A 24,914-nucleotide genomic window follows, 5' to 3' on the forward strand; every position below is an offset into this window, starting at 1 on the left:
TATATATATAAATATAGGCACATAGATGTACTTAATAACCTAGCACGTTTTCTTCATTCCGTATCCATCTTATACGAACTATGGCTTTTACAAAATACGTGCGTTGCCTGACAAAATATCCACATACGTAAAAAAGATGATTCGCGCGCAAGCAGATGACTCGACAGTCAAATCAATAACCAAGAACGTTGATTAAAATGACGCCAATGAGAATGATCAAAATAACGCCCATAGATTTTTGAGTTTGGAAAATATTCTTAATCGATGACGACATGATTTTGAAAGCATACGTCCATTAATCTTGTGTAACGCAGTACACATATTCATCCTCTTTATCTGTTTCATAACAAGTTAACTTGACTCTGTAGTCCATGATCTACTGGGTAAGTCGTTAACGTTGAAATGAATAAAATCTACCCATTGAATAGTTGATAATTGTGCGTTTGCATCGACGTTTGTGCTATGATGCAATTCGCTGTCGATGGCGCGTATATACTCGAATAGTTAGCACATGGAGTGACACGCATTTCGACAAAAAATATACGCAATCCAGCTTCGTCTGTACGTCATTAACTATTTGTACGTTTATATTCACTAAAAGGCTCATGAAACTACGCGTTCCGGTAGTGTTATACCCAACCGCTGTCGTGATGAGGGCGATGTTGTTGTTGTTGTTGTTGTTGTTGTAGTTGTTGTTGATGGTGGTGTTTGCGAGCCATTTTGGCGCATCGTTTTCGGTTGCGGTACGGCGCCGGTTGAGGCGCGACAGGGGGCGGTGGCGGCGGTGTATCGTAGTACTCGTCGGCGAACGGGTCGGGAAACTCCTGCTGCTGACGACGGACGGCGGCGCGGTTCGGCGACTTGCTGCACAGCTTAACAAACATAACCTGGAAAACAGCAACGTATTATCTTGATAAAATTTGCATAGATTTGCATATTCTAATTCACATGCATGCAATTGTCCTAATAAAAGAAACTACGAATTTAACTCGGAATTGTGGAACTCAATCCTGACATCCTAAGAAGACTTATGCAATGCCATAAGCCATGGTTAGGGTCCATATTCGCCATATGCATGGGGGTGCATGTGTCATATAGGTGTCATCGATGTCAAGGATGCTATGATGCTAATATATATTTGTACGCGGGAACCTCCTTAGCACCGTTAATGCGTTTCACCCAGTCCTGAAGTGGCTGGTTCGCGACACTCAGCAGAGCTCACCAAGCCGGGGTCATAGCATTAGCGATTTATCTCTGGTGCTATTAAGGTTCCCACGGAGAACTAATGCGCAAGATGCAGCGCCTGTAATAAGTGAATATAACTAAGTAGTTTCCCTAAACTTGCCATAAATACTGTGATACCGGCTGCAACTCCGGCTACGATATACCAGTGTCTAGAGACCCATTTCTTCATATCTTCCATTCCAGCTTCGGAGAAGAAATATCTTCGTAACGTACTCAGCGGACCGGTCGGGTCGACCTGCAAAATAAAGTCGACGCTTATCTTTTAGCAACAGGAACGATGTTCTTAAGTGGATGACTGTTTTATATAGAAATTGATCGCTAAAGTTTATCCATATGCATTTTGAAAGCCGATGTTTTTTGAGATGCCAATAAAGGACTATTTTACCTCTCTGCATTTATGGAAGAGGTCACAGTATCCCATGTAATTATTGCAAGGCATTCCCGGCTTTGCCATCATATTGGGCACATCATAAGGAGGGTGTCTCCATCTCGAGGAAGACCTGCAATGATATATCGTCTTTCAGTGTACCATGTCATGCATCTTCTTATCTTTCGGATTACCACCTCGTTCTAATACAATGTTCGAAAGAAATAGGAATGAAACGATCTTTTGTTTTATTCACTTTGTCAAATTGCAACTCACTTGCAAGGTTTTCGTTCTCCGGGTGCCTTGCAGCACAGGTGACATAATCGTTCGTCTTTCCAGTCGCCTTCGATGGCTGGTTCGCATTGACACGATTCCAATCCGTAAACCAGACAAATTGAGCCCGTACATTCCTTCAAAACAAAAATATTTGCCTAACTCATTTGAACTTGCACATTTAGTATGTCTGGTAACTAGTAATTTTTGGTGAACCTCCCCCTCACGCGAACAGAGCACCTAGTCGCGCCATTGCAAAAGTTCCTCCATGAGTTCCACCTCTGATAAGTACACCACCAAGGGCTTACTTGCACACTAGCTTGGATACTTACACCTTGGTAACAGACATAGTCGTCTTCGCATTTCGTTTTGTTCGGTTTATGTCTCGAGTCCGGACAGGCTGCATTGTACCCAGTAAACGAACGCCGAGGGTTAAGGATAAATGATCGCCTAAATATTTACTGGGAAAGCGATCATCGTGATATACATAAAGCATTCTAACATTTCCATAATAATCGTGTGGTTTTTGTAACCTATCAGTCTTTCGCTATACAGTCAAAGATCTAAAGTCCCAACAAATGCCCGTAAACGTTAGAGTTTATTACGGTTAGTGCGAGGATGGCGCGTGTATGCCTAGGTTTTTAAAAAGGATATTCGCAGTATGAGGCATCTGTACAGCTAGTTACAGCGCGGCAGGTTTTACGCTCCCAGAAATCGACCAGAGTACAGTCTTTACGACAACACGGTCCTTCACTCGGGCTGAAAAAAAAGATTTTCATCTTTCAATCCATAATTCGTAACATGCTTTACGGTATAGACCCGAAAATCTATACGCCACCTAAGGGGCAAGATTCAAAAATTGTGTTTATTCGCTGATGCGTTAACAAACTCAATCTCAATAGCTTGCATCAATATTACCAGCAGATGCACGGTATATACCTGCAGTTTGCCCACGGCTTTCTCGTGCATGGCGTTTCCGACGGCGCCGGATTCGACTTTTGAGGATAACAGCAATCTTCTTTGCAATCTCCCTCCCAGCCGCAGTCGCATTCCTCTCCATCTTCTTTGATCTCGTTACCGCAGATACTTCCCGTATAAACTATAAACAGAACACGAGACCCACTTGAACATCATCATCAATGTTACCTTCAACACTTTAGCCTTTAAAGAGCAGTCCATGGACTCTATTCATTTTAGAGTCCATGACCAGTCTCTGAACGCTCCGCTCAAAAGTCACATATCCTGTTCTCAATTAGATCGTATCGACTAAGGCCTTGGCGGACGTAAATTTGGGAAATTTGCACCCATCGTGTGGAAAGCTTTACCCCAATGACAACTCATGGCATTTCAGTTAAAGTAACCGCCTGTTTCTTAAATTGCTTCGCCGCCTTTTGGCCATATCGAAGCATTCATTTTCGATTTGCCAGCGTACCTACCCATAAAGCATCCATTTTGACTGCGAGCTTTTGTCGCCATCACCTGCGCCATGCTCGTCTTGCTGCATCGAGAGAATTTGTTGTTGTTCGGTTTATCGCCCGACGTGGCACGAGCGAACATAATGTAGTTGCCGAGATCGCCGCCGGGGGCGCAGTTTTTCGTTTCCGGGTCGTGCTGCGAGCCCATGTTGTGCCCGATCTCGTGGGCGAGGGTGACGTGCGACACGGTCGACGGAACGTCTTTGCCGTAGTTGAGGATAGTGACGATACCCGAGTTGAGACTTTTCATGCTGCCGCGGAAAAACTGAAAATCAGCAAAGGGGTAGAAATTTACACAATATGTCGCAAATAAAGACTAGAGTTTCAAACCCACAATGAGAAAACCGGAAGATTTAAAACTCCAACAAGATTTATTCTAAGAATTCTCCAAAACACTGGTTACAAAATTTTACTTACACCGTTTTTCTCACAAACCCCGCCTGCGTTCTGCAAGTCACCGGTCCACGCCAGGCCTAACGTTCCGCCTTCGAAGTCGCGGTAGGTGAACATGTACGCCAGACAGAAATCGTCGTAGTTCTCCTCGGAGAACAACTCCAGATACTTCTCCACGCCGTAATTACCCTTGAATTTATAGCCGGGTACGTCCGGGTTCGTGTGCACTTTAATTCGCTTGATGATGAAGTTAATCGTATCCGGTAAATCGTCCTGGTCGAAATCTACAACGAGATCGATGCTGAGAGATAAATCATGGCCGATTAATTTGCCGCGATAGCGCGGGGGGGTCGAGGGGACTCGGTATCGGCGAGCGCCGCTGGACCGCGTACCTGATTAATTAAACGGTTGATTGGTGGTCAGCTGATTATCTCTCATTTCCCGACTGCGCGCGGTTCGAGATTGGATTCGTGGAAGAAGTGAGTTTGCCGTTCATTGAATTATGTTTATCGACCTGGCCCTCGAGAGGCAAAGTCATTTGGCATCGGCTAGTGCGCGGACGGACAAAGCGCGCATATATGGAAATCGGGCATAGGCATACATTCTACTGTTTAATACTGCGTTTGGACCGCCTCATACCATTAGTACTGTGGCAGCCATAAAAGCAAATGATAAATAATTCAGATATTTTGATTGGAGTATGTAAACACGTTGGCAAAATATGGTGCTTGATTTTATGTGTTCAAAGGACAGTAGAAGAAGACTATTACACCTGATGCTAATGCATTGGTATACCCTAAGTGATGGCTCAATGGGCCATCTAACTTACCTATGATCCGGTAGATGGCGTTGACGCCTTGGACGTGTTGCGTCAATTGCTCGATGACCAGTTCAACGTTGCTGCGAAACTTTTTGTAAAACAGATGGTCGGCTTGGACGTACAGTAAACAGGTCGTTTTCGTCGGGTCGATTTCGCGTTTCGCCCGTTTGAAATATTTTCGCTTTTCTTCTTCCAGACGTTCCTTTTCGCTCATTTTCTTTTTCCCTTTACCCTTCGCTTCGTTTTCGCCACTCTCGGAATTTTTCGTTTTTTCGTTCGGATTTTTTATTTTGATATTAAGATCGTCGCTAGGCGACCAGATGCGATCGCGTCCGCCATTACTTTTATCGCCATCTGCAGTATTGCGAATTTTGCTATTCTCCTTCTTCAACCCGACGTTGGGGGCGCCACTTGCACCACCGCCGCCATTACGCAAAAAATACCCAGAATCCAGATTGAATTTACCGCGTTTTTTCAATAACAAATCTGCGAAATAGTTGTTATAACGTCCACCAGGGGACGTCCGTCGACGCTGGTGATGATTATGAAAAAGGCGACGATGGCGTCCCCTATGTAGCCGACCTTTCGACGACGACCTCAGCTCGTGCAAGATCCTATCACTTTTTCGAGTTCGTTCGAATTTTGTTCCGACCAAATTTGGTCGACCGTCTTGACTTTTCGACGATGAAATTTTACTTCTTTTGTTATCACTATCGCCGCCATTTTTCGACGGCGATTTTGAGATCCATGTACGATTATCATTTTTATAATACCCTTCAGAGTCCGCTCGTCCAACATCGACACTAATAGTCGGATCATCGTCCTGCCGGTCAGCGCCGTCACCGGACTCGGATTCGGAATTCGGTGGGAAAGTATCTACGTTTGAAGCACCTTCAATTTCGTTAATTTCCTTTACACTACTAATATTATGCGTTTTATCTATCTTATTTACATTTTTTTCCAAAGACGGATTGTTATCTCGATTTTGTTCAGGCGTGGGATTCGAATCTTTTATAGTGTCGCCACCTATCGTCGAATCGCCATCCCCGCTCGCCGTCATTGAGTTCAGGAACTTTTCAACCTCATCGCCGCCATCATTGTCCGTATCCTTACGCCGGTGGTGCGAGTCAGACCTACTGACAAACGGACTAGTATCGTCGTCGATCACCGACAGAAATAGTTCCGAGATTTTGTCGATGTCGGCTTCGCTCAATGTCGACTCGGTCGTCGACGGAAATGTCTGTTTACGATAAAAGCTGCCGTTTTTAATGAAAGGCTGCGTTTTTTGTAGTTCGAACATTCGTCTGTGAAAATCGTCCGACTTACAGCGACTTTTCTGCAAATCGAAGTCGACGTCGGACTGCCGGTAGATGACACTGTGATAAGCGCGACCGCCGCCGCCGTTTTCGTCCGCATCTTCGTCCGCATCAGCGGGGAAATGATGCAGCGCCCTCTCTATGCTGTACACCTCACCACGACCCATTATTTTACCTTCGAAGTGTCCTTCTTTGCTCAACGTTCCGTGCACTCGCACCTCGTGGTCATCTGCAACGAGAAAAGTATTTGTTTATGAACTTTTGTCAAAATTAGCCGATTGTATACAACGATTCAGGGACCAGTTACTGAAAGGTTTAGAAAAAGATGAAATATCAATACAAAGATTTTAGTAATTTCCTTCTTCGTATCTTATTTGATTGGTATAGATTTCGTTTGATTTTTTTTTCGATTCGGTGCCTCCCTTACAAACCCACCACACCTGCCAGGAGCGCGAAGCAGGGGGTTTGATTTTGAAGTCGGAAATTGTAGTACAGATATAGTTTTTGTGTGATCGGCGGTCGCGTGGTCGGAAAACGTTTGTAATTTTAACCATGGGTGGGTTGTATGATGTTAACCATGGAAGGGAGCACTGAAAGGTTATCCAATATAAGCCAGTGTATTTGGATACCAACGTACATGTGGACCAGATAAACTGTTAATTCTGCTACATGTAATTCGACAGCCATATGTAGATATAGCTAGAGAAACATTAGGCGTTAATCTTCACGGCTGACCCCCGCGATGAGGCCGGTTACCCGCGCACTGGGGACGCGTTGTTACAAATGATTGGTACGTGCGCGCACTCGCCGAACAGTTTTGCAATCACCCACTCGTTCTTCACTCCGTAAAATAGTCACATCTTCGCCGCCGACGAACCAGTCCAATTTGCGTTGCTATAGTAACCGAATCGTATGTTTTACTCGCTTTCGTTGCGCGGTCTCTCTACAGGTTGCTGTCAGCTGTCATCCTGACAGCAGCGAGATTTCTATTGTCGTCAGCCTGGCTTTCCGACGACCTCGCGTGACCCCCGCGAGGTAATTGTTTCTCACCAACAACGCGATGATCAGAGCCCCTAAACATGGTCTGATCGTGTATAATCGTTTAACCCCTTACAATCCAACTCAATTTCATTCTTTAATCCCAGGCGCGAATCGAGGGACTTTTACAAGAGCACTAAGAACTGAAAAGGGCACACACAGAGCCAGCGCCAAGCCAAAACCGGGGTCTGGAAAATTTTGAAATTTCAGTGCATTTTCATACTATTTCCAGGCACTTGAGGGACATTTTAACTAAATCTTGTGCTGCGGACTGCTGTTGTGGGTGGGAAAAGTGCCCTGAAAAAAATCGGAATCGTATTTTCAAAAGAGCACAAGAGAATTGCGACGGGAGCACGTTCTCCTTGTGCTCCCGAATCCAAAGACAGTTGTTTTGATTTCTTAGATTGGTATGAGCTCAAGGAGCTCAGCTGATTCTTCTTCTTAGCCTGGGACGTCCCGTTGGCATAGACAAACTATTTCGAGCCGGGGCATCTGGGTATGGAGGAAGTAGAAATCAATGAACACCAGTTGAAATATGTGCATCTTGTAACGTGCACGGTATTACATTACAAAAAAAGAATGGTCCCATCATAGGACGAATAGATGGATGCACTGGAGCAATTCGTACAGAAGAGCGACCCAAAATCCTAATTGTGTAAGAACAACAATATTATGGCACCAGATATTACAAGCTACATTGTGACCCACAGAGAGTGGATGCAACCTTTGAACTCATATCATTCCTTAGATGAAAGGACAACTCGTAACTCCATCGACAACATCACCATAGGTCAAACTAGCTTTCAAATGCGGAACAGGTTGGCATTTACTCATGGTGAACTGAATAATGATAATACCGCTGATGTCATTAGCGAAGAGAATACGGGCTCGTGTCTGGAGGAACACAGTACGCATACATACATAATACATACTACGAATCAATACTTGTGAAGGTAATTATCCGGAGTCTCGTGAAGGACAAACAAGACTCAAGTGTTCTCTAAGTCGATAATCTATATAGACGCTTCTAGAAGCCTCTACAAAACCCATCCAGGAAAGGTGGAATGCCTCCATCAATCCCCCTATGACATCCTAAAAATGATGCGATACTAGGGACCGACATGAATCCAGTATGACATCACCAAATTGATAAGGTGATTAACAATCGAAAGATCGCTGCCCCATAATCCGAGTAAGTCGTGATGAGCCAGATGATCATAAACTTTCAGTACCGGCGTCGCTACAAACATCACTCGATTTATTTCTCGTAAAACACTATCTAAACCATCTATATCTTCGTGTCTTCGTCTTGATGACACGAAATGTCGTCGGTCGTAAGAAAAGCTGGATCTAGAGTCAGTAAATACAATGTTAATCAAAGCGATGTGTCTTACAGCGTTCACAGTAGCGTCGTCATTAGTGTCAATGACACCGGAAAGTGGTACTACGCGATGAGACCACGAACTAACTGACTAACCAGCTATTTCAGCTATCATTACACCACAAGACGCCCTCAAATAGATAGATAAATAGACTAAGTCTACTTCTATCAGTTCCATCACTTTCGTTTTAAGACGACCTGACGGCTGTCGATAAACGTTCGACTCTTTGATCTCGGTAGAGTTGAAATAAGAGTCATATTGCTATCCTCGCTTGGTTCAGCGGTTTTATGCGGCTACGTGGAAATCCCGTGGCGCGTGTATTTCGAAAAGAATATCGCATTGCTTCTAATAACTGCTGGATATCAAATTCTAAGAGATTAGAAAGGAATTCTTCTACGTCCTTGAAATCGTCTTCATTTTGTGGTTGTCGCAAAGATCTGCGCCATATCATAAAAACCCTTGCTATAGACATAGCATAGAGGAAGGGAAAGCCCATACCATGCGTGCGGACCTTAGTGACGATTGCTATTCTACTGGAACGTTTTGTCCTAAACTTTAGGAAATATCCTTTGCAACGCATTTAAACATACCAGTATAATTTATGAATTTAATCTACATGTAGATCTAAGTTCAAACGCATGTGAAATGCAGATGTTTGAAACTTTGCCAGCCGCGTATCGAACCAACCATCGACGTCTCCCCATTCGTCGTGTCGTAGATCGTCCTTCAAGATCATAAAGATTAATTGCCGGATCATTCACTTAATCCAGCCTAATCCACGAGTGATCCCCGGTAATAAATCTTCGTCAGTATATGATACGAGGACATCGACGTCAATGCATCGACTAATGCGCAGGCGATTGGGTATGTTTGACGCTGGGATAAACAAGGTGACCTAATTTACAATGTTTCGAGTTTAAACTACACTCAATGGGGAAATTTGCATGTCGTTTGGATACGAAGAAATTTGAATAATGAATACATTTTGTACGTGTTGTAGAATTTTACGAATAAAATCATTGTTATTCTCCAGTGTATGTTACGCAGCAGTGAGTGTTATTCTTCTATCCCCAGTGATAATTAGAATTTACAAATACAACTAAAAGCACTGCTGTTGTATTGAATTTGTTAATCTCTCAAATATACAGAGACGGATTCACGGAGGCTTTTGAGACTTGTCTAAGTCCATCATCACACCATTGGAATGCCCTTTTTCATTTTGTCAGCCAACAAAAATTGGTGTATTCCAGCGCGGGAGTGCGCTTAATACTGTCTGTTTGGACATCCAAGCGTCTTTTTGGAGTTTGGCACGTTCAGGTCCTGTTCAAACATCTTGAAATCTACGTCTAGGTTTTATTGTAAGTGACATTTTCGTCATAGATGACTGGGGTGAATGGTTTCATTAGCCCCCTCAGTGCTAATATAGCCTTTTTGGACATCAATGTACCCTTTTGGGATGTGATAAGTTCTTCAAAATTAGCCCCTCTTTGGATCCGCCCCTGAAATAGTCGAATTATTGTTGTTAAACGTATCTACATTTTACAATGCAGTGTTGAATACGTAGTCTCTACATACGTACGTCCCTGTGATAACTAAAATTCACAAATGCAAATGACAGCATTGCTGCTACTCTACATGATAATCCCTACTTTACAATGCAGTGCTAGGAGATCCCCATACTATAAAAATTTGCTCACATCATTTTGTTTACCAATCTGTATTTCATAATACTACGATCACGACATTACTACGATATTGGATTTGTTAAGTTCCATTACTTAGATTTTTTGTCGTTGACTTGTCGTTGACTCGTTCGATAGCACTCTAATATTCAAAGCTCAAACGTCTGAACAATCAAAGCAATAGCAAAGCGATTTACGTCAGCTATTCGTTTTTAAGCGGCTCATTCACAAATCGAATCGAATTTAAATATCACGAGTACACTTTTGACGCATCGTATTTTTAAAACGCGAATCGATTCGATGTTATATTCACCAAGGCTACACGCCAGGCGCGTATGTAAGTTAAGTGCTGTTTTGACATTTAAAACTGTTTTTGTAACAGTTTTGAATCCGTATAAACGATGCCAATTTTTCGACGATTTCTCAACCACCATTCCGAATAATATGGGACATATTAGCAATAATGCTGTATTCACACCATAGCCGATAAGTCCGTTCTCATATGGCCAGTACCGATAACTGACCAGTTTAGAACTGACTATCAACAAATGCGTCCATACGCGTTTTTACGGAGATAAGCTGTTATCTGGTCCAGGTAAGGCGCAACACTGCGATAAACCGGAAATTAATGGTCCGTCCTAGAATTTAGAACCCACTTGGGTCGGTTTTTGGTAGGCCTAAATCGGTCCATTCTCTAAGAAGCAAACCGATTCAGAAAGAACATTTCGCTAGTACGAACGCTTGGTCCATTCTTAATCGGAACGGACAGAATTCCGAACGTTTCAAAATAATCTAACGCACAATGTGAAGGCGACTTGAGTTTATGAATCGCTGATTATAGTATCTAGATATAATATCGAGTATCGAGAGTTGGTATGTTTTTAAACATAATACATATTGATTAAGTATTGATAATATGTATGTTAAACATTACATATAATGTATATATTGAAATATTCAAACGTATAAACAGAAATACATGGAAAATTAATAAATAACGCGAGATGATAATATGAGGTACGCCGCGGCGCGAACACGCTTTCGCTTGGTTGCCTGGTAACTTGACATATGTGCGGATATGCACAAATCCTGGATAAAGTGCCCGGGGGGGCGAAACTAGACGCGAACTGATTTTCAACCGTCGACGACGCCGGCGCTTCGTGGCCCTTTTAAACATGAAACAAAAAAACATGAACCTTGAAACACGAAGATGATCACCATGATTGATGACGAAGATATTATACTGACGGACGACGACTGTAATTTTCCAATTCGTAAATACAGAAGGGTGATAACAATGAAAATACTGGCGGTTATGTCAGAGTAGAAATGACCGAACACTCAGACGCGAAGAATAATATCACAATTCGCTATAACTAATTCAAAAGATTAAAACAACGAAAATAAGATGCAACGTTTCGGAATCTCTCTAGAGGCCATCGGCTAGAAAGATTCCAATGCGTCTAAAAAAAATTTTGATTTTGGTTCTTGATAAATCGGTTTTTTGAAAACGTTTTTTTATTCAAGTTTAGTTTTACGTAACATGCAATTCTATGTAAGTCGGAAAGACAACGTTGTGAATATTTTTGCAGGCAGAAGGAAAAAACAATTATCATATCATCATCATTATTGACGATGCGCAGACGTTAAGCATTGAAACGAATATGATTCACGTTCGCAGCCGAACCCATCATCGAATGGTTCTACCAGAACGATACAGATTGGAAAAAAAAGGAAGTCATTAAGGGCAGGAAAAACCTTCATCGCGATATAGTCCTAACATGTGCGTCTTACCCAAACAAACATCCGCCTCCGCGTTACTAACACCATCACAAAGATTAAGAATCGTTTGATTGAAATATTGGACAGTGTTTGTACGGGCTTCTCTTTTAGAAGGTTATTATTAGCTGTTGCGCTTTTTTGTAAGATCTACGGATGGAGCATTTTTGCGAGTGTACTCTTATGAAGTTCCGTACTACGCGATGTTCTGGCGGCAAAGAGAAAGTTGCGACTACAAGTGGTAGATCAACATGTTTAGGCGACGATCTATCGCGAGTTCCCTTTTCATCGTCGAATCGTCATCGCACACGGTCGAGCAGTACGATAAGGTTACTCAGATCACAGAGGACAAACTGAGTTAGTTTCGTTTGGTATTCGTAATAATTAGAAGATGTATAATATTTAGACAAGGAAGGCAGAGGTTTTCTTTACTTTGCCAGTGTAACAGTTGGACCGGCTTGTGTCGCGTGGTTGATTTTTCCAATTTTCTGCCTCGGCGATCTGGGAAATAAAGTTTTGAACTTTTTTTTATCAGTGATGCTGTCGAAGTCTTGAAGCGTAATCACGTATCTAAAGAGTTCTCCTCCCACATAGCTGGGGAGAAGGCCTGACACTATCCTTATATCGATGCAAACATGCTCGTAATTGATGGTGGCACAAACTCGCCATAGAGCTCCGAAGATGAAGAATCCTTTGAACTTCGTGATGACGCTTCAAGACTTCGACAGCATCGCTGATGAAACGTTCAAAACGTTCATTTCACAGATCTGAGCCAGAAAAGTACAAGAAATCAACGTTACTTTCAAAGTTACTTTCTGCTTTTTATTCAGCCGACCGAATTCCAAACGACAAAGTTCGAAAGGCACGTAATCGACCACTTGTTTGAACGCGGTTCACGGCGCCTGTAATTTGTCGAGCAAATTTTTCACGCCGCATGAAATCGAATTAGCGCAGACGAGGCCACCACACGGTTCTAATCACCCCCAACCCCCGGGGGCTTATAAACAATTTGTCGCTTAGTTTTTAAGCCCGTCGGGAGAAGATGGAAGATGATTGAATTAACACCGTTTAAATATTCAAGCTGCGTTTTACAGCGAAACGGAAAATTCCGAGAAATAGAAGTCCACGAAAACGGGAACTGCCGGAATATTTTACTGAATCGTCGAAGTTATCGAGAATGGCGAAAGTCGTCATTAGTAACTAATCATTATTTTACTGAATGCATCATTGTTGATATGAAGGTAGTCATTACATTAACTAATCATTACTTTACTCATCGTTGAAGTAATTGCGAATGAGAAAGTCGTAATTAGTAACTTATCATAATTTTACTGAATGCATCGTTGTTGAAGTTATTGAGAATATGGTAATGAATAAGGTAGTCATTAGTAACTAATCATTATTTTAACGAATCGTCGGTAATAAGAATGAGAAGGTCATCATTCGTTTAACTTATCATTTCTACTGAATCGTCGAAGCCATTGATAACGAGAAGGTTGTCATAAGTAACCAATTTATCTCAGTTCTCCAGAATCCATAAACTTCGGCGGTTAAAACGTAAACCGAGCTTTCGGCCATTACATGCTCGCTAACTGCGCCGCCGGAATTGGAGTTGTTTGATGTCTAAAGGTGCATTATTCATGGCAAGTCGTGCACGCCGGAATAACCTTGTCTCATCTAATGCTTACAAATGAGCGCATTGAGTTATTTTCCCCGCCATTAACGCCTGGCTCACCACTCGGGGTGTCGATTGCGCAACAAGTGCTCGTTCCTCCTCGTTCGACTACACGGCCGACGCTAATAGGGCGCGATGCTTATTTTATACGTTCAAGCCGTCGTTGTCGGGAAAATGGGAGGAAACTTAATTGACGAGTGTCACCGTCTCCGTCGCCCAGATCTCGCGCCAGATGCCGCCGTAGTTTATTGATATGCATCGTAAGACGTTTTGGTATTATATTAGTTGCAGCGTGCGTGTACGTAACGGCAGTCCATTTACATGTTTTAGCCGTTATGCGGCAATCCGACGGGACCGATCGAGCGAGGAAACGCAGTCAGTTGTTAGTTGTCAGCGTTTATATTTATGAAATCCGAACTGTAAGGGAACATTACATCACAGCAACGCGGAGCGTGACCTGATTGTAAATTGTGATGATAAACCACGAAAACGAGAGTCCGTGGCTAAAACGCGGTGTTGTGGAGGACCCGAGGTGGTGTCGAATCAGAAAACGTGAAGACAAAATAGTACTTATATTAACCTGATTTTACGTGTGCATAGTAACTTCATCAGGTAAATAGTCATTTACCATATGAACAAGCGACTATGTACTAGTAGCGACAGTTCGAAAGTTTTAATAAGATGAAATTAAGCTTTAAGTACTATTTGTCTTAATAAGTTTGCTATTCCAATAAAATGATTTATCATAGGCTACGAACGTTGCTTTGTAAATAAAATTGTGAATAAAATTGCGTAATGCTATTATTCTTTTATGTTTTTGGGGATTGAAGACTGAGTCTGGAACTGGGAATCGTGGCTAAAACCTTCTAGAATTATTTGGTTAAGGTCATGTTTGGGCGTCGGTAACACTTCATCTTTAGGTGTTATTGTCAGCAATTTTCCAGCATTGTCGGCAACTTACCTTCCAAATTCCCGACATAAGCTCGACTGTTGTCGTAGTTGTGAATTTGTCCGTCCGATGTTTCCACTACCAGATCCGGAGAGAAGATTTGCGCGTCACGTCGTAAACGAATCTTAAATTTTCTGCAAAAAAAGATAAAATTTGAAGTGGATCTGTAGCGGTGTGATGGTCAAATGAAGTGTATGAAAGAGTTTTGGTTATGGCGAAGTTTTGAATGGTAAAATGCTACCATGAAATGGAACTTGACGAAGTCTCTAGTAGACCTAGCCTTTCAATCTCTACCTAAAACTCACACGGCCCACACTGATGATTTACTGATACAATTTAGCAAATTGTATCAAGAATTCATTCACTTTCAGATTAGAAATATTGTCTGGTTTGTATGAATAGACTTCAACTGTACATGATTTTAACCCGGGGTCAGATACGTCTTATTAATATACACACGCAGTTGCTGATATTCTGGTTTCGTTTGTAGATGATTCATTTAATCATGATTTGCCCGTGGCGCTGATTTTAAGGACAGCGGGTCACGACTTTTACCCCACATTGCCCGGAGCTAATTATTTAAATTCTTGAAGTCAGTCAGAATGAGAAGGTCGTCATTAGTAACTGGCTCATGATTTTACATAACCACCGAAGAGTGATATGACGGAAGTTGATTAGGGTATACTCACTTGCCATGGGCGGTTATATCGAGTTTGACGAGTTTTTGGGTGGACCGTTTTGCTATGTGATGTTGGCGTTGCATGTTGGTGAGATCGTAGTCGAGCGTGGCGTAATGGCGGACATGGTGGTTCAGCGGCCGAGCTGAAAAAACGAACAAAAGGGAAAGGGCATATAAGTTAAATTAGATACATTTACGACTACCGTTGTAAGTGATCAGCCACGATCACACGAGCAACCGTTCATACGGGTGCCAGACGGGCCCCGTGCCTGTTTAGCACGACTTAGCACGCCGGACCAGGCCCGAGCCAAATTTTAGCACGGGTCAAATTATTGCGAGTGAATTGCAACAAGCATGGCAAAATCGTCTTCGCGTGATTTTGATTTTCTACCTCATTCCTGCTATTATCTGGTTTCAGGCCGTTTTCAACCTCATTTCAATCTTACTAAAAAGTCCAAGATACTATAAAATCTTTCCGTGTCCAATAATTGAAATCAATGAGAGGCCACGAAGGTAATTTGATATTCACGTCAAACGGGATTTTACGGAAGCAGCTATCTTTTCCGGAATGTCTTATACATCGTCACAACATTATCATCATCACATCATAGAGGTACTTATAGGGTTTTCCCGAAGGGCTTAGTATCATGACATTGTGTCATGATGTCATGGATTTTCATAGGCTTTAAAGAGGCATGGGCGCGGATAGCTTAGATAACTACATCGACGACTTCATGATGTTATAGGGATTTAAGAAGATAAGCTCAGTGATCTTTTCTGCTATGAGCAAAAGCGACGATGACGCAAATGCGAATGCCATTTGAACTGTGTAATACCAATTCATCGCTGTTGGCAAAAACGATAAGCGTCTATGTCGTAAGTTTTTTAATTTGGAAAGTTACTCGATCGCGTTCGTCGTTTCTCCTCCGCTTTTGACGGCGAGCGTCTACAAACCCGATTTCACGACGCTACGGGGAACGGAATTCGATTCCGACTAAAGACCCCCGCACGAATCCTCCGCACGTTTCGATCTAGGGGAAAAAAAACTCCGAAGATGTTAGTTGAGGTCAAGGCAAACGAGATGATATGTTTCTACGAAAACTTCCAGGTCGATTTATTGAAACCCACACGTGTTCGAGTTCCTGGTAATGGTTAGCGCTGTCGTTGCGGATATTATTAAAACCATTAAAGTATCTACCTTCGCTTTGACGTCGGTTATTGTCGTATTGATTGATATTGCTATCACCCCCGGTTACACCGAGTTAGCGCGCGCTAGCTAGTCAGCATCAGCGGCATTATCACTACAAGCGCTTATAAACAGAGTCACGATCAGCTGTTTGAAGTCTTCGTGTGGTTCTGACATGATGACGAGGAAAGTATTGATGACCATTTGACAATTCCCAGTAGGAACAAACTGTTCAAGGCATCACGCGAACGTGACACATGCGGCGTGTGGGCACGCCATAACAAACCGGAGGTGGGGTTACATAAGGAGAGAGCAGACTCGAAGTGGGCGTTAGAGGTTACATTAAGGAAGGGACATGTACAAGGTTGTATGAGACCACGTCTTGTAGAGGATAGGACGAGGATAAGACAAACTAGAAACAGAATATCAAAACAACACACGCACGATAATTGAAAGCAATGAAAATAGACATTATCTTAGCCTAAGAATGACAAATAGGCTTATAAAAAGAGCAGGACGAGTCTGGCATAAAAGTTTAAAAGGCTTTACCGATTAAACGGAAGAAATCTAAAACGTTTTTAATGTACTTTATCCTAAACCATCGCCATCATCCTATCATCTCCCAGGCTCTTGTGCACAGCATTATCACATTACCTACATTACATTATAACACTTGTAAATTTTAATATATTGAAAATAAACATTATGTCATATCGCATATAAGTCATATCTTTTTAAAATGAATCAGCGAGCGCAGAGAAGCAGTGACGTAACAGGGAGGAAAAGACAATGACGTGCGGCGCAAATTATCGATACACGACGTGGGCGCAGAACACAACACGGCCTAGCTAATAACTGCGCGTGGGCACCGAAACAGACACGACCAGCCAGAAGCCATTAATGAAGAGGCAAATAGCGACACGGTTGATCGCTCAACTAGGAAATACTGTTGCGCGCGCGAAATCAACCGACGATAAACGCTTTTAACGATAATTACAACAATAATTTTAATACAGCACCCCCGCGAGCCTGACGTTACCACGGTGACTGCTTCTATTTTTTATTACATGTCTATATATATATATATATATATATATATATATATATATATATATATATATATATATATATATATATATATATATATATATATATATATATATATATATATATATATATATATATATATATATATATATATATATATATATAAACTGATATTGTGTTGCGAGTGAGCTGTAAGTAGAGACGTTAAGGCACTAATCGCGTGACATGCGAGCGTTGTAATTGCCAATTAAATATATGTCGCTACACGTCTAGGAAGTTATAGTTATCTTCGCGATGAAAAGCAATCATATTTAGAAAACAATTAGCATCGACAAAGCTCCAGTAGCTGAACTGCATTCTCGTCATTTCAATCCGAAGAACGCATTTCGGCAACCCATAGGTACCTTGGTGTAGGACCTTACTGATGGGAAGTTGGGCATTGAATAGTCACTCTATTGGTGATCTTCATCCACTCGTAGATGTGGTAGGAGAGCAGCGAGTTGGTGGCGATGACTCAAGGAAGTTGACCAATGGACGCTTGACCTGCACTGAAGAAGTTTGGGGTCATGGACAAAAGAACTTGGAAGAAAAAGGTTGGCGATTTGGGAAAAAGGGTGGCTGAAATCAATCCTGTACAAAAAGGTATTGACTTGGAACAAAAAATGAAAGATACCTTGGAAGAAAAGATAACCAAATTGCGACGAAAGTCGGCTCCGGCCAAAAGTGTTCGAGTTATTGGACAAATATTGGAAATCATGGGCGAGGAAAGTTGGAAAACGAAAGAAATTGGAAAACATGAAAAATTGATACATAAAGTTTCAATGTAGGACCACAAAGGGTTTATTTAAAGCTGCTTGACATTTAAAACTTTTATCCAACTTTCCGCTGAAGCCCTGATACTGTATCTTTATTTACTCCTTACTGCTGGAATGTTTACCAACTAACCCATTTAGTCGTTCGTTGTCCAGGCTTAGACAGATCCTGGATTTCATACCAACCCAAACACACAGTTATGCTAGATTATTTGCGCGTTGGGTTACAGGGAAAGAGAGTAAAATATCAGAAATCAGATATTTCTACGAAAATCGATAAGTATCAGACGACGACGAAGGATATAACTGCACAGAAAACATGATCCGTGAAGAACTTATAAATTGATTCGAAGACAGTGGGAAGAGAGAGAGAGAGAGAGAGGTATAGTTAGCCCTAAAGCGATCAGGCTTTTCTGAGAACGAGAAAATCGTGTATCAACCACAACATCGCCATTAAAGACTTTAACATGCTATACGTTTACATCTTCTAGCAGGTCGTATTCCTTTTGTTTTGCTGTTTTTCCGAATCGATTTCGGATGCTTTTAACTCAGAGAACGAGTGCACGCCTCTCTCCACGAATCTAGTAATTTAATTTGTATGCGACGTGTTAAGAAGATTTTCAAGGATGATGGCGAAGATGCTTGAGGATTCGGTTTTTACTTAAGAGACAAGACAGTGCCTGATGATGACTAAGTCATCTGCATACGGAATATTTGATCACGAACATGTGAAGTGTAGACAGTTAATAGGCTACACCAGTATTTATCATAAGGATGACGTCTAACACTAAGTTGATATGCTCTGTAGGCCACTTTTAACTAAAACCTTCTAGAGCTATTAATCTACTATTTAGGTAACCTGTTAAACATGTTGCTTGAATGATATCTAGGATTGAATTTTACTAAGATCATGCAAAAACGTTTCTATGTTTCCTACTAATCATTGTGAAATTGAATCTGCAGTTAGGAATTTCTATCCGAAAAAAGTGCAAGGTTGGGCGGCATCAGTATACCTCTACAATATGAATGCCCCTAATTGATTGCAGCTTTTATACAGGTTTCGTTCCGTTTAACTGTCATGTAGATTTTTGAAAAACTGGTCTTTTACCGATTGTCTACCTTAGTTTTTCAATAAACATAATGCATTTTCTTCAAATCAGTTCGGTTTTTTCAATCTAATCATATTACAGCATTGGCTCTTGTCAAAGTTACAGACACCTCTTACATTATACCTTGACTAAGAATATGCAAGCATAGGCATTTTCCTGGATTTTGAGAAAGCTTTCGACACGGTTAACCACGCGATTTTATTCGATCAATTAGATCACTATGGTATTCGGTGTTTACCTCTCAAATGGTTCGTAAGTTACATGACTGATCGTGCCCAAACTATTTTGTTTTAACGATATTCATTCATCGGAGGGCATCACTATCGGGGTTCTTCAAGGTTATATTCTCGGTCGCCTTTCATATTATATCTAAATATACATAGATGACTGTGTAGATATCTCAGAAATTCTTGAAATCCGATTCGATACGACCGTTCAATAGACCCTGGGTTTGGCTTCAATAAAACCCTATCAAACTCAAAGCTGAGCTCTGCACTATTTCCCATTAGTTTAGTTTCAGCATTCGTAGGCTGTAATATCAAGATCGTATTTTAATTCAGATTTCACTTAATTGCCGCCCGACTCAACAAGCGCCCGACAGTACGCGCGCCTCGGTTTATTTATTTACCGCGAACACCTCAACAATATCAGCAGCATCGCTCGCGATTTATGGCAACGATTAAAACCGTCGGCAATCGGGCTGCATCGAGGTAAACCATGCACCGAGATTTAATCGGGGTTGATTTACGAGTGAACACTGGGAAACAAAGCAACGATTACGGATTCGAGAGAGGAAAGAGATGTACCCTCACCTCGACTCAACTCGCAAGAGATTCATTATTTCATCGAATCGCCTGGATTAAGTGTTGCGGTTTCTTCGCATCACTTGGCTTACTGTCTGGAAATGAACACCTAGTTTTTGTCCACCTGATGACGACTGCCAATATCAACATGAAATGCTGTAGTTGACCAATGGGGAACCGCATCACCAGCTATCCCACCATACATATATAAGTTTATTTTCCTACTCGGATATCTACGGTATAGTTTTCATTGGACAATCATCATTTCTCCATTATCAATCATAGATTCTCATTCACATCTTCTGCATAGCATTTAGGCTCGAGATTCCTTCATTATACCATAGTTTGAAATATATACATCATTTTATCAATCTTGAATGAATATTACATGAATTGGAAAATACCAACGATTTATGGTGATTAATATCATATCAAGATTGTTATCAAATATCTTCTAAGCAGCTCCTCTAATCCTTACTATTCCATCGCCATAATCACCTCAGTTTGGCAGAGGATGACTCTTCTAAACTCGAAATAACGATCTACCGCTGGCGCTTATAACATTTTCCGCTGAATTACGCTTTATTTCAAAGGATAAATACATGCGATTCGTTAATAGCTGAAGGCTAATGCCACCCTTTCGCTATTCTTCGGGTGTTACATACACGGAGATAAAAGTAATCGACAATACTGACAGTGAATACACGTTTACAGTAGACTCCACCTTAAGACAGTGGAATATTAACCTAATTGTCCTTATAGAAATACGTTCGTAAAATTCACCGATTTAAACTCCATCCCTGTTCCACACTCTCCTCACTCTTTCTATCCCTCCATCCATCCCCATTTTCATCCAAGTTCCCCCTCTTTTTGGCCCCTTTCCTCAAATTTCCCTCTCCCTCTTCGTTGCTTCTATATCGCTCGGTCTTTCTGAGCCAATCAATTATTACTGTAACGGTCGGAGACGCGCGGCGCGTGCCCCACCGATAATACAGCCTTTTACCCGCGTCGAGAATGCGCTCAGTAACCGTGGTAACAATACGAGGAGATAAGCGTCGTCGATGCAGGTACCAGTCGCATCTCAAGTCTTATTATTAACGATAAACCGTCGATAAATGCTCGAACATCGGATAGTTAGTTTTCTTAGCCATCTGCCTCACGGGGATTCGAACCTGATGGGAAGAGAGTATACGAGCTAGCGTATACCTGATTGATACGAGGACAAGCAGGAATTCGAAGCCGATTAATATACGTAGTAATAGAACCTCTGATGGTACAGCTGCAAGGACAAAGGACTCGAATCCGATGGTACTAACAGGAAGATTGGGCGTGACATGCTGAGATTCGAACCTGATGGTGCAAGAAGCTCATAGGCATAGAATTAGAAGGCACTCGAACTTGATGCGACATCTCTACAGACTTGGGGAATCCCATCCTCATCTACGAAAAATGTCAAAACGATTAAATTTCCTAAAATGCCATGCGATATACGATCTTGAAAATCAAAAAGCTTTTTACGTTACAAAATGAACGCCGTTTGACATTACTCGTGGCTGGCAGCGATTCCAACAGTATATATCATCTTCAATACTATTCCTAGCCTCTCGTTCATATGTCGCCGGAGTCGAAAATCGAAATTCGAAAATTTATTTTCGGTGAACGACGATGACGACCGTAAAATAGTTGAAATGCCACGGGTTAAATGTAATTGTGCACGAAACTGTGGAAATCGGTAAAATACCTCGCGTAGGTGGAGCGAATCAACTTGATACATATTTAGTATAGTTGTTAATTCTTCATGCAATCTCTTCTGTCAAACGCTTTGTTGCAATTTCATTCTCAAAATCCGTAGCCTGGAACCAACACCTCATGACATTTTCTCTTTTAGTGTGACACTTTGTTTAAGATGACTTTTTGAAAGCGTGCTGGTCTAATATCTGGTATTTGTAGCTGATTATAAATGTCTCGGTGAAGTTCTGCCAGGTCCGTACCCAGAGAGGGAGGAGGTGCGTTGGGATCCCAATTTTCTTCGCACCTACGGGTCTCGCTTTTGCCGGCTTTGCCGTCAAATAATAAGCTTCGCCTTATGTAATTTCGCACCCATCCGAAAAAGAGGCGCATGAACACGTTAAGATTGAGAGATCATTCTTTTTCAAAGTGTGCTGATTACGAAATGACTTTAATTTCTAGTGTTTGTAGTTTGATATCTCCGATGGAGTCTGGAACATACGCGGAGCCTGGACGATCGAGCAGAGAAGGCCCCAGATCCGTGTCGCCTTCGTAAGAAATCGGATACGTCGTTATGTATCGAAAATCACAAGCAATATACACGCTCATAATACCATTAAAGGAGTCAAGGAGGCAACCACCATTCGATTGTAAAGAAAGAAGTAAGCGTCGAACGCTGTAGCATATATCAAGGATGTTTATGAGCTCTTCCCCGAGTTAACTTAACGAAAGACAAACAAATTCCCACCTGATACAACTCGTATATAGAAAACATTAAAAAATATGTAAATACTATAGTCTTGTTACAAACATCTTTGTGGCAGTTGGTTTCGCTTCGGAAATAACCACAACAGACAGAAAATATTAAATCTCGCTCCGACATTAAAAAACCCACAGTAAAAGTCTGTTATAATGCCACTGTCGGACCGTTGGAATTTGAGAATGGTAATTCCATTAAATTTGAGTTCAATCGGGCAAATAAGATCTCCGAAAAATTTTGTGATTTAAGTGAGCTATGGATTTGGAGAAGGACGGCGTTACAACGGAACTTTCACTGAACGAAGTTTTATCATACTGCGTTTAAAAGCATAGGACAGATATCATTTCAGCAGGTTACCATTTCCATAGTGAATGTCTCGAGAGACACTATGCAGCCTGGACCATATGCACCCCACAACGGACATTTAGAGTTTTGATCACCAAATTGTCTGGATCCAGTTCCACTCTGTGAGGTAGAGTTAACCTTCTTAGTCAGAACTGTGGGAATAGATTCAGATCGTCACAAGGTCTTTTACCTATCTTTAGGAAGTAGGTGATTCCAGGTTGCAGCACATTGATACCTACACGAAGGACACAAACAGGTCATGTGCACTGCTTGCATTTCTGACCATACGTACCAAACGTAATTGGGACCCATCGTTTACATACCCGACAGACTAAAATTCTTCAAAGACTCGCCAATATTCACGATTCATTATCATTTTTGACGATGCTTACCTGATTTCACGAACAACGACGAATATCCGAACGTGTAAATGATGATGATCTGAAACGCGACGGCATATCGACAGCAGGTCCGACCTCGTAAAAATGCCGCCTGCGAAATCGTCAACATTGTCCTACCAGTAACAACATTCTACCGTAACAACAACAACAACAACAGCGGCATGAGCACCATTAGGTTCCGACGACGAGGATGATGAGACCAAGAAGGAAACGAATGAGGAAATCATCGTTTGTTTTTAATATCGTTCCCGTATAGATGCACGAATTGAAGAAGTTCCTCAGCTAGTGAAACCGGGGTGAAGCTGGATTTTAGAATTCTCCATAGCCCTGATTTATAAAATCCTAGATCCTTCATCATCTTCTATTGTTCTACCCGAGCAGTGTGCGTACTCTATCCCATCTTGTCCGCTATGTTGTGTGTGTGTGAGTTATTGTACTGCTGCTGCTGCTGCTGCTGTTACTGCTGTTACCGCTGCATGCAACTCACTCTCAGTTCACGCTAGTCGATGCCGATCCAGGGAAGATGATGGATAAATTGCCGATACGCGCTAGAAACCGCAGGAGGTGATCAACGCTTAGCATGCCATCTGCTGGAAAAAGTGGCTGTGGCTTCAAAAATATATTCCCATAGATTACGTAATGAATGGCGCCTATAACGTCGAGTAATACTTTCAAGACACGACTGTCCGAATGAATTCCCTATTTATAGCATCAAATCTACCCTAGGAAGACATGCCGCAGGGCTAGGCCACAACACAAATCCCCCTAATAACATAATCTGGTGACGATTTGTTATACACAGCAAAGTCATTTGTAATGCCTCTATTGAGACCATGAAAAATATGGCGTTGCAACAAATTTGGCAAAAGTTGTTAAAACATATATTCTAGAAGTCCGATCTAACGTCATTTTTTTAATAGCAGCGATCAGTTTTGGTCACGGAAATATATATTTGTCAAAATATATCCCAAATCCAATCATTTTGTTATCTATGTTTTTAAACGGGTCCCAGCGCTGGCATGATAATGAAGGACTTATAACTAAACTGTACATGGATTACGAAGAGTTGTAAACGTCTCTCTTAAACATTATCATCTCAATCAGACACCTATTTTTCCAAGCATACTGAGTCTGCTACACAAAATATACAGTATACATGTATCACTTACTTGATGCTAAAAAACTATGTCCTCGTGATCTTTTATCCATGTGAGGTGAGTCTCTCCATATCCTTGGTCCGTGTGTGACGCGAGTCTTATCCTTGGCCCGCTGAAGAAGCCCGGCTCCGCGCTGAGTATGTCCTCTGCTGATGGACTGTCTTTCCATGTATGAAATGACCACTACTTCTAGTAAGCATTAGATATAAAATCGATCTTCTATTGAATATTCCTATTTCACCTTTGAATTTGGGTTACATTTTCGTATTGATTCATACCGGTCTATATAGAATTATTAGACCAAAGGAAGCCGCTCGTGTCGTTGGAATGTGTGGGGCCGACAGGTCATCTATTTCTATCGATAATCCCAGAACGATGACCTATCCTCACAGACGCGAATTCGATTGGTATTAGAGTCTAATGCACTTGGACGTACCGAGTGCATTGGACCATTTTGTGATAATCCTCAATGCAGGTAGCACCATACGCTTAC

At 41.7% G+C, this 24,914-nt stretch overlaps 1 protein-coding gene across 1 annotated transcript; it reads right to left on the reverse strand.

The window, feature by feature from the left end:
* Positions 1-629: 629 nt before the first annotated feature.
* On the reverse strand, positions 630-23,373 carry LOC141914190 (uncharacterized). Its single transcript, XM_074805457.1, has 13 exons — positions 23,256-23,373; positions 15,084-15,216; positions 14,407-14,528; positions 4,583-6,118; positions 3,778-4,037; positions 3,322-3,625; positions 2,825-2,984; positions 2,540-2,644; positions 2,218-2,299; positions 1,889-2,022; positions 1,631-1,745; positions 1,346-1,480; positions 630-887 (listed from the first exon to the last, which is right to left on the reverse strand). Exons 1-13 carry the CDS (start codon positions 23,371-23,373, stop codon positions 630-632), a joined length of 3,462 nt encoding a protein of 1,153 aa, XP_074661558.1.
* Between the last annotated feature and the right edge of the window lie 1,541 nt (positions 23,374-24,914).

The sequence above is a fragment of the Tubulanus polymorphus genome, chromosome 12 (genome assembly GCF_964204645.1).
Source record: "Tubulanus polymorphus chromosome 12, tnTubPoly1.2, whole genome shotgun sequence".
In the NCBI taxonomy this organism is placed as follows: domain Eukaryota; kingdom Metazoa; phylum Nemertea; class Palaeonemertea; order Tubulaniformes; family Tubulanidae; genus Tubulanus; species Tubulanus polymorphus.